The sequence below is a fragment of the Diabrotica undecimpunctata genome, chromosome 3 (assembly GCF_040954645.1).
Source record: "Diabrotica undecimpunctata isolate CICGRU chromosome 3, icDiaUnde3, whole genome shotgun sequence".
Lineage (NCBI taxonomy): Eukaryota > Metazoa > Arthropoda > Insecta > Coleoptera > Chrysomelidae > Diabrotica > Diabrotica undecimpunctata.
This window is the reverse complement of record NC_092805.1, coordinates 159,368,043-159,379,971: the sequence shown is the minus strand read 5'-3', so window position 1 is coordinate 159,379,971 and position 11,929 is coordinate 159,368,043. Positions and strand designations below refer to the sequence as shown.

The window sequence follows — 11,929 nt, the reverse complement described above, 5'->3', positions numbered from 1 at the left end:
TTACTTTCATTTCTCTTCTTTGTTTTAGCATTATTTTAGTTTTAACAGACAGTTTACTATGTTCATTTTGTTGCTGCGGGCCTCCGATTTCTTTGGCACGATCAAGGATAATTTTCACTAAATGGGAGCTGTCGATTTGGTCATGTAATCTTTTATCAATTGTCCTTTGGTAGTGATCTGAGTTTTCTTTTAGATTGTTAATATTTATAACGGTTAATCTTACATCTTTTATTGTAGCAATCTTGTTTGTTAGAATGAAGTCAATTTCGTTCTTAGTTATTCCATTTGGTGATACCCAAGTCCACTTTCTGTTCGATTTTTTCTTAAAGAATATATTTGCAATTGGCATGTTTTGGTAGTTTGCAAACTGAACCAGTCTTTCTTCCCTCTCATTTCTATCACCGACTCCATAGTTTCCCATGACTTGTTCCTTGTCGTTTCTCTTTCCCACTTTGGCATTAAAGTCACCAATTAAATACGGTTATTTAATATGAGGTTAAGCTAGCTATTCTATCCGAGATACTAGTTATTTCTACTATTCTTTCGATTTCATTTCTTGTTGATTAGGAATCCAATACCGCCTGTTCTGCCCGTTGATGGGTCTCGGTAGTAGAATGTGTTTCCTGACGCTAATTCCAATAGCTCTTCACTTTTCCGACTTACTTTGCTGATTCCTATTACGTCCCATTTTATGTTTTCTGTTTCTTTTTCCAATTCTACAAGTCTGGATTGATTTGATAGCGAGCGGCAATTATATGTCGCTATATAAACGTTTTTTTATTTGGGTAGCGGTTTAGAAAAGAAACTGCTTATATGATAATCTATATTTTAATTTTCTTCATAATCTAACAAAAAATAACATCGTGCCAATAAAGTTTTTTATATATTTTTTCCACAATGAAAAAAAAAAAAGTGATTTTTAACATACGTTAACACACAGTGTCAGTTTGATACAAAATAAAATATTTTTAAATTAAAATTTATAACTTAAATTTAACACTAAATTAAACTGTCTTATATTACTCATAAAATATATTAATTTCTCTAGAAAAAAATGTTTGCTAAACCTCCTCAAATTTAAAATAAATACAGGAATGATTTGGCAAAGAAATCACAGTAAAACTAAATATAATAAAAAGAACAAGTGTAAAATACAATCAAAATATTAAATTCGGAATATTGTTGACCAAATCAATGTATAGACTAGTAAACGTTATTTATTATTGATATTTCTACAATCTAGTTTATTGTATTAACATAGATCATGAATCCGTTATGGAAACTACCATAGTTATTTAACTGACATAGATGGTGAATCGGTTATGAAAACTAGCATAGCTTATCTATATAAGTTTAATCTGATATAAAAGTAAAGACAAATAAATTAAAAATAATAAGCTCTGCGTAAAAAATGTGTTTTTTCGGTTTTCTAAAAAAAAGGAAGTAAAAAAACTAGAAAGTTGCATGGCTAGTTTTGAAGAGTTCTCTTTCAGGAATCGACCATAAACTTCTTCAAGTGCCATCTACATCAGTGGAGGTTGGTAATAATTTCAGCCCCCCTGAACTACTAAAACTTGGAGATAATGAACTACTGAAATAGCTAAAAAATTTCTGGAAAATTCCAGATGATTGGAACAATGCGATTATCATGCTGACACAAAAACAAATGAAAAACAGTGATAAACTACGACCGACCAATAAGTCTCATATGCCAAATTTTTAAAATCTATTTTTAAGCAACTTAAGTAAAAAATAGGAAAATAACAAAAATTGAGAAAGAGTTAATCACGTAAAATCTGCAGACGACACAATATTCTTTCATGTTGTCTGTTGCTACTCAGAATGGTGATCTGGTGCTAACTTCATACCACTGACACATATTCTTAGCCATAAGATCCTTCTTCTACCCCGACCAGCTTTGTTGTCTGTTGCTACTCAGAATGGTGATCTGGTGCTAACTTCATACCACTGACACATATTCTTAGCCATAAGATCCTTCTTCTACCCCGACCAGCTTTGTCTTTAATTTTGTCTCGGATTATTAAATGAACGTATTATTAATAGCAAAAAAATCTAGAGGAATTACAGTTCATGTTAAGACATTGAGGGATAAATATGTCCCACTAAAAGTTTAAAAATATTTACTGGTTCATATGAGTCCTGATTTAAACGTAGTTTTGCTTTAGTGGCATTCTTAGCGCAAAAGCAAGAAAATAAACTGAATTGACAACACTGCGTGACCTCTGGCGTCAGTTACATATTTATTTTCACACATTCTTGACGTTTTAATGCGTTTGTGTTCGCTATTTACTATCTTCATCGAGGTTTTTGAACCCAAAGTAAATATTTTTCTGCATTTATATCAGTGCTACACTATATCCTAATATAGCATAGTATTTTGTTAGAAATATTTCTGATTTTCTAGGAATAACCCTAGTGGGATAATAATGTCCCAGTAGTATTTTTAAGCGGGACATATTTAACCCATTGTTTTTTTTGCCGCATGTCGAAACGAGGGCTTTCTGAAAAGAAACTTCAATCTTTAGCCGATAACCTTTCAGACATTGAAAGTGAGCCGGACCCTTTTGAGACTGATGACGACAGTGACAAAAACTATAGACATATTCTGATTCGGATGATCAAGAAGACGAAGGACTCAAACAGCGATGATGAACAACTTTCTGGAAATGAAGCTGAAGATTTCGCAGATAATGAAGTGTCGGTGCCGATACCAAGTCAGAATCAAGGCACCAAAGAGGAAAATATAATATAGTCTATCCTAACCGACAGCTTTCTTCCAAGATTCCAGATTTCTCCAATAAACACCTGTAAGGTAGATAACGAGGATAATTTATGAAAAACAAAAAGAGGAAACAATTGGTAAAACCGATATCGGAGAGATCTATTTTTGGGTTGCTCTTTTGTAATGAGTAACAGATTGCCATCACTTCGAAACTATTATTCAACCCATACATCCTTTGGTAAATACTAATTAAAAATAGTATTTGTAGAAATATATTTACATTATTACTATCCAAATGTACATGAATGATCCAGAAAAACAAAATTCTTCCAAGGCATATTACGTAGACGAACTTGTAAATTGTTTAAAGCATACTTTTCACAAATATAGAACTGATTCTTCTAGGCAGAGTATTGACGAGAACATGGTAAAATTTAAAGGGCGTTCTGCATTGAAACTGTTCTTACCGATGAAGCCTGTCAAATGGAGCATTAAAATATGGGTAAGAAGTGACGCTTTCACTGGTTACACCTATGAAATAAATGTGTATGTTGGAAAGTAGTAGTACTATGCTTTGACAGATGTTTTCCTCAGTGAAGCTCATGAAAGAATTCCATTTCTATCTGTAGGAACGGTTATTGCAAACAGGAAAAATCTACCAAAACTCATCAAAAAATTAATTAGAGGAGAATCTGAATTTGTTGGAAATAAATATGGTATAATTTGTGCGAAGTGGCAAGATACCAAGAGAGTCCTAATTCTTAGTAACTGTCATGGAGATGGCCTTATAACTGTACTGCGCGTGATAAGGATGGGGTCAGAAAATAAGTTGTCTGCCCACAGGCAATTAGCTTCTACAACAATTTTATTGGAGGAGTTAATTTAGTGGACCAAATGGCAGGTTTATACGACATTAATCGCAGATCTGGAAAAAGGTGTTTTTTAGACTGGTTATGGTTGCTACTGTAAACAGTTTGGTAATCTACAACGACCTTCATCGGAAAAAATACGTTTTTTTGAATTTTTAATAGCTCTAGCTGAAGAGCTGATTCAGTTTGGAAAGCCTACGTCAAAAGTTTACATAAGAAGAAGGTCAACGCTGAGGAAGTCTAAGAGGACAAAAAGCATGATAAATGTAGAAGAACATCTGCCAGTCGAGGGTGAAAAAGATGTTGATGGTGGAAAAGATTATGCAAGATGTCCCCAAAGGAAAATAGAAAATTCAACATTGTGTAGAATGTGTCAAGTTCCACTTCGCAGAAATTGCTTTACGCCATACCACACTTAAAACTGTAAAATTATGTTAAATAAATGTTTAAGAACAGTTGGACATTTTTATTGTAGATTACCAATGGGACACATATGTCCCATCTGTCAATGTCAAAATTAAGAAAAAAATCTTTTGCAAACCTGTTTGCGTAATCTAATTACAAACAAAAAAAGCTGAGAAATTACGGTTTCAACTCCGTTTATTTAAGTAACAAAAGTGGGGCTAAAAGGATTAAGTAATAACAGAGATCAACACCGATAAGCTCAAAGACACAAACATATAAGAGACAGATAAATAAATTTACTTAGGGAAAGAAATCTCGGTAAAAAAGACATGCAGGTGGGCGAAATTAAATAGAAAAATCAGAAATGCTTGGAGTGTGGAAAAAAAACATTAAAATGAAGAGCAGAAGCGAAGGAATTACAAGTCAGATGAAAATACGAGAAGAAAGATAAGAAATCCATATGGATTAGGAGAATAATCAAAATGGAAGACATCAATACAACCGTACTGAAAAACTAATGGGAATGAACTGGACATGTAGCAAGAAATCTGGGTACACACGGCACAAAATCGAGATACATGGAAATAAATGGAGGTGTTGATAAAAGATGTTCGTCTAAGTCAGCGATAGGCGTTATCAACGGTGATGAGACATCGTTGTCTAAGCATCCTCCCTTAGAAAATAAAACAAAAAAAGAAAAAATAACATTCTATATGTAAAAGTTATATTTTTAACAGTTTTTCTTTTATTAAATTGATGACGTTATTAATAATTAAGCAAACTAGTCTTTAGGCTATGTTAATACAATATGTAGTCAGGTAATTTTGAGAAATAATACTGAGAACATGCCTCATACGTTAAAATCATTGGAAGGTTATACAAGCAATATTTTAAATAAAATCTCTCCTAGGTTTTAAAATACTAATAAATGTTAAATGTTATCATAGTCATTCACATAGCTTCAGCTTTTAATTTTACAATCGAAACATCAACCTTTGTTTGATCCCCGTTTTACATGACCTATTCACCTGTTGTTTTTTTTTTCACGTTTTTTGTGTAGAAATTACTCTTGTTACATGTTTGCTAATTTAACAGTGTGATAGTGTACCTGTGCGACTTCTACTAGAGATACTCACGTTTAGATGCACTCTATCAGCATTCCCCGATTTCGTTTATTTCAACCGGCGTCAGCAATCTCTGCTGTGTTGATACCGACAAAAAAGTCTTAATACAACTTTTACAACGCCCTTTTTAAGCCTTTAAAAAACTACACTAATTATATAATTTAGTTCAGCAATAATCTTCTACATGTAAAACGATCAGTGATTCATATAACAAAGAAGCGGAAAAATTCAATAGGAAGAGGTAAGTTCAATTAACTACAACCCCTCTATCCAACTAACAAACATTTAAAAATTAGGTAACAATTTAGAAAGACAATAAATTTTGAATTAATTTATATTTAAAAGTAAATTAATTTACTAATGTTTGTATTTTGAGAACGATTTCCGAAGTGGAAATTGAAACGTCAATAAACGTATTTTAACCTTTAATTGTGGCTTATTCCCATTTAAATATAAATTAATTTAAAATGCCACAAGAAAATAGCTTCAGAACAATATTAAAAAATTTGAGTTGTAAAACCTTCCAAGATTAATCAAAATGATTATTTCTTTGTTTTTACAAATGTATCACAGAAACATAGAAACTTAATTTTAAGCGCTCTATCAACATACTAGAAATATATTTTTCAAAAAATCTGTAGACTACAGAAAAATTATATCCTACTACATTTACTTCTTTTATGAATACATAGTAATTAATATATTCTCTCTGTTTCCAATATTTCCCCAGAGTTTTTCATACGTCGAAGAATCAGAAAAGATACATATTGGTAATGGTGAAAGTTTGCTACAAAATTTCAATACATGTGACAGATATCGCAACGATAAATAAGTTATTTAATTCAATTGTTTATTTCAATTATACATTAAAAACAGATTCGCTACCAACGATTGTACAGTAGATACAGGATACTTTGTAATTCTACTATACTATACAATGTTATTACTATGCCTCTATAACAGAACCAATGAAAGTGATTTTTTGATAGTTTAGAAGATAGTAACAGTGTGTAATAGTACATAAATGTATATACTTGGTTCTTCTCCAGTCATTTACATGTCATCAATGAGATTTCTATATCATCACAGCGCAATAAACAGGTTAGACAATATAAAAATGCTTTCTGTTTACTATTTTCACGGTGAACTGGAACTTGTATTTAGAAAATGTAACAAATTAAGAGTGCGGATGGAAGAGTGTTGAGATTCGATGTTAAAATAAGGCAAAGATAATATGAGTACTTTAGAAAGTTGGTAAATAATGCACACCAGAGAACAGACAGAAGATGCGGGATTCCAAATGAAAATGTAATATGGGAATAACAAAAGATGAGGTGGTCGAGGCTTTAAATAGAATGAAGAGTAAAGCAGTAGGACCTGATGGAAATCGCCTTCTTTCAGACTCTCCAATGGATGATTTTAGAAGCGTCGTAAAGTATTTAAAACTTTTTTTTATTTTTTGTTTCTATCCAAAATGAACATATTATACTATTGCCACGTTGTATCATGTATTTATTCGTTGCATTAACAAACTAAAACACGGAATTCCAGACAGAAAATTTAAGTAATATGTATCAAACTCCTTTCTACTCGTCTACTATACAACGTTTATCAGTAAATAATTTGTAGAAAATGGTCAAAAATTTGTTTGTATGGTAATAAAAATGAATAACAAAAGTAAATCTTACATATCACTTATACATGTAATGTTGCATGTAGCATATTTTAGCCTTGGATATAGACTGCTTTTTATATACAGTTTTGCCACTTGAGAATTAATAAAAGATCTATATTTAATTCCTTATCTACAAAATGTTCACTAATTACAAAAATAAAAAATATCACCATTTATGCAGATAACTAGGAATACAACGGCTTCCAGCGAAATAGTCGAAAAGCATATTTTTAATATAGTTTGTTCATTGGATTTTTGCACAAGTATGAGATTATTCACGAATTATTAGGCATTTTTTCTAGTAACAGAATGTAAGATCATGAAATTCAGCCGCCTGTCCATATACAACATACAAAGACATCAATGACGACGGAAACTGACAAATCCACCTACTGGTAATTTAGAGTTTTGTACACGACAAGTGACAGCAAATTTCTAGTATGTTTGCAAGTAATTTTCGTGTTATTTATATTTTCTATCCAATTTTGCACCTTATATTATTTATAATTGTTTTCCAAAAGATTTGTTATAACGGCTATTATCTTATTATATTATATTTCTTGGAGTAATTATATGTTTATAACCAATATTTTCTGAACTAAACTGAGAAATGAATTTTCTAACCTCTAAATTTACTTTTGGTAATGGTTACATTGACATTTGTTTGATATACGTGTTTTGATAATTCGTATAAATATGAATGATGACGTTTGCGCAAAGATCCAGAGAACCAACTAAATATTATATAACGTACATCTCAAAAAATAAAATAAGAATTAAACATAGATCATATATTACATATTGTTTAAAAAGTGCATAATAGCAGGGAATAATCAAACGTATATTACATTCTTAAATAACTTTAATTTTATTTTAGTTCGAGACTAGTAAAATTGTCTATGAATAGACAATCATATCAATTTTATATATCGGGTTCATCAAATAGAGATACTGAGGATGCCTGCCTATGATTCACGAAAGGATTAGAAAAATGCGGAATCTATACAATTCGCTTGTTTCAAAGCTGTCATTGACACTTTTCTAAATATAAATGGGATAAAAGGTACAATGCTTAACGACTTAATAGTTAAAAAAAATTTGAATGTGTGTTTTTAGGAATTGCGTTAAAAGCAAGATTGCCCTTCACAACTATTTTAATATATTATCAGAAAAACAGGAATCTTGAGGCCTTGAAGATAATCAATGCCAAACCAAATGATAAGAATCTTAAGCACGCGAAGGGCTTAAGAGATACAAGATTGCATATTACAGTATTTTGCTCAGAAAACCTCTCGCTCTCTCGCTAAAGCGAAAGGCTCTAGTCGAAGTGGGTTCGACTCCTGGGACGGTACAGAAAAATAAAAAGGCTAACGTAGTAGTTTAAAATTGTAAATGAATCCGCAACTTAGACTAGAATATGTTGGTGTGTAATCGGCCTATAGTGGAGCAGTACAAGAGATAAGGATAAGAAATGAAAGGCAGAATTTACAAAACAGTCATTAGACCAGTAATGACACACGCGGCAGAAACACGACCTGACACAGAGAGGACAAAAAGGATGTTAGAAACAGCAGAGATGAAAACATTTAGAGAAATTTAGGGTAAAGCACTATGGGGTAGAGCTAGAAGTACAGATATACGACGTAGATGCAAGGTGGGGACCATCAAGTACTGGGTAATAAATAGACGAGCAGAATGAAACGATCGTATAGGCTGAATGGCAACAAATAGAGTAGTAAAGACGACAAGAGACGGTTCTCCAATAGGAAGACGATCAGTTAGAAGACCACGAAAAAGATGTAACAACTCACTGGTGGCACATTGAAAAACAGACAGAGTCATGTCTACATAAAAAGATGAAGATTGCAAGTACAAGGAGATCCAATATTTGACAGGTTCGCCACATTTGATGTTTCGGCTTGGAGATTTAGTGGGCCATGCCAATTATAATGGAGTTAGCTGGTTGTGCGAATGATATATTTTTTCTTTAAGTCACCGGAATCCTCCCGACAACGAAACGATCTGAAACTCGACATTTATTCTGTGGCATATTTGCAAAGAGTTATTTACTGCAAAATATGTGTTTTGCATTAGACACAACACATTGGTACACGAAACATATGGGATACAGAAGAAAAATTAACGGTTAAGAATCAACGCGATGATGCAGATAACTGATCGGAAAATGTAACATGCCTGGCAATAACAAAAGAAGAAATGGGCCACACAATCAAATACATGACAGCTGAGCTACAAGTCCAGTCCAATCATAGTTTAGAAATAATTATGTAACTATTATAATTCCGATTAGATATGGCTACTAACAACAGTTAACTACATCTAAATGACTCACCGGACCATGAGTCTCATGAAGTTTAAAATATTCCTAAAAATCATTAATCGTGGAATATATAAAAATTTATGAGACGAAATTGGATATAAAACAATAATTATAGTTTTACAATAATATAAAGCGATAATTTTGTCTTTAGCTGGTTTGGACATAAGAAAAGAATAACTTGACTGTTGGCAGTTGACATTTGATAGATGACGTATGACGTTTTACAGTTGGCGTTTGATGGATTACGTTTGAACGTTTTGACGAAACAAATGAAAAGAGGACGAATTGACAAATACCACCTGTCCCACCTGGTACATCAAAGGATTCCGCTTTTTCCCACTATTCTCAAAATTTTTCCACTTTTAAGTGGCCCAAAATCTTTTGTTCTTAATTTTCCTGTAATATATACATTAATCAAAAACCAAGATGTATCTAAGCAAATTAGGAAACCTATGTGAAATAACTGGTCTTAACTGTACCCATAACTTTGAAGAATTGTTACAAATTCCATCAAAATATCTTTTTCAACAAAAATGTTTAAATACCCGAATATAAAATACTAACGTTTCAGTCATGTGTAAATAGTTATGTCATTTTGATTATACATTTAATAAATATTCCCTGTTTGATTAGCAAAGAAATCATTACATTGCACCAACGTTTACAGCGCTACAAAGCATCTGCTTTTAAGTTATATTTATTTAATCAAAGTTCTGTTTTTTTCAGCCAATATATTTTTACTTCAGCTGTGAATAGAGAAATGTAATGTCTTCTTGAAAGTGAAACTAACATGCAATCTAAATACCAACAACTAAATCACAATTCTTCTTATCATCTCATTAGTAGTCTATATGCTAAGTGTGTGCTGGTGATGTGACGGTATCAAAGCAAGGCTTACAAACAGGTACTGGCGTCTGCGACAAATGTCCGGGAAGAGCGACTTTCTTGGTTATGCAACGTTGGCAGAAGATATCTCCACATTTCCGACAGTGCATCTAAAACATCAAATACATCGATATTAGTTTAGGTATTAGTACTTCTAAAGGGGATATTATAAACAGGTGGCGGATTATGACAGGAGTAATTTTCTATCAGGGTTCACCAACACGAATTAACAATATCTACATTTTATGTATTGAAAACAGTGAAGAGAAGAACAAGTTGATAAAGTGTGTCATGTAATGCGAAACATAAATACGCAATCACAATTTTGAAAATCGGGAACTGCTGAAATAAATTACTTAATATATCTAATAATTAAATATTAATTTGTTTACTCCAGTTTTTTAGCAACTATGTTATGTTTTCCTTCTGTTACATACTTTTTTACCTTTATTTTTCCTTAAACGATTAGATGATAAATATTATCATATTAGTTTTCCATTTTTAATTCGTTTGCATTGCAAATTTTTCTAGTAAATATCTTGTCAGTAGTATTGTGCCCACAGAAACCTTCATAACAAGAGAGTGGAATATATGCAACACAACATTACCTAAATATAGCGTATATATGCATTACTTTTACTAAAAATATGCAAATATTTGTTCTAAATTTGCCTAAAATTGCAAATGCATATTAAACATACTCAAAAATAAAAAAATATATTATATAAACATTTATGTATTTTTTCGAGACACAGGTTATCAAAAGTTAGTACTTTAAAATTCTCCCAGCTGGGAATCCCTGTATATAACAGTTTTACATACCTAGGTGTTACCTTAGATTCCAAATTACACTGAAATGAGCATATTATTACTTGCATTAACAAGTGCGAAAAAAACATCATCCTTAAGGCCGTTAATCGATACGATTGGGAGCAGACACGAAAATAAACTTATTATTTTACAGAGCATATACCAGATCAATTTTGGACTATGGAAGCTTTTTTTATGGATCAGCGACAAAATCTCCTTTGATTAAATTGGATCGAATACAATACAAAGCCTTAAGGTTAGTCCTATAGAAAATGTCACACTGAGAGTGCAGTACGGGTAAGATACGGCAATGCTTTTCTTATGGAGAATAAACGCGCAGGGTTGTCGGTTTTCTCCAACTGTTGATTGCTCATTGTCTCACAGGACCGGCTTGGATAAAATGCATCTGCCGGCAGTACGAGTAAAATATTTTATATCATGTATACGTATACAGTAGAATAAAAAGGCATTGATGAGTTATTGACAACGAAAACTATGAATTTTGCATATAAAACGTCAACATGAGATATACAATTGAATCATATTCATAAGAGTAACATTTGAACACCTCTTTACAAGAACAACATACAATAACTGTAGTTTTAATGTTTTACATAAAATAGAAAAAACCTACATAATTTCTAGGAAAGAATTTGGAAACTTGGAAATGATATTATTTATAGATATTATATATAATATTCAAATTTCCAATTCTTTCATAGAAATTAGATTTTTTCTATTGTATGTAAAATATTAAAAATACAGTTATGTTGTTTCTATAAATAGGTCTTCATTTCTTTTGTAAAACTTCTGCTACAAATTACCATCATTAAAATAATCACCTAAATATGGCCATAAACTTGTTTGTCATAATTAGTATTTGATAAACTCCAAGCTTTCCCTATTTCACCCCCTACCCATTCTAAGGATGGGTAGGGGGTGAAAGTGCTTTTGGAAAACGAAACTACACTTCAAAATTAAGTCCGAGTTTCAACAGAGAGCATGGAGTCCCATAAGTTTAAATCCGGTGAATTATTTAACGGTTACGCTAAACTCGTAGTGTTAAATGTGTTGTGT

At 31.9% G+C, this 11,929-nt stretch overlaps 2 protein-coding genes across 2 annotated transcripts in view; both read right to left on the bottom strand.

Moving 5' to 3' along the window:
• Usp12-46 (Ubiquitin-specific protease 12/46) overlaps positions 1 to 11,929 on the bottom strand; it is a 235,393-nt gene that overhangs the window by 144,006 nt on the left and 79,458 nt on the right. The gene's annotated exons all lie outside the window — the stretch shown is intronic.
• The window catches only part of Mtmr6 (Myotubularin related protein 6), a 34,042-nt gene continuing 27,296 nt past the window's right edge, over positions 5,184 to 11,929 (bottom strand). Inside the window, exon 11 of the mRNA XM_072527318.1 lies at positions 5,184 to 10,152. Coding sequence (XP_072383419.1) covers positions 10,012 to 10,152 — 141 coding nt within the window. The 3' untranslated portion in view covers positions 5,184 to 10,011. The remainder of the gene's footprint in view (positions 10,153 to 11,929) is intronic.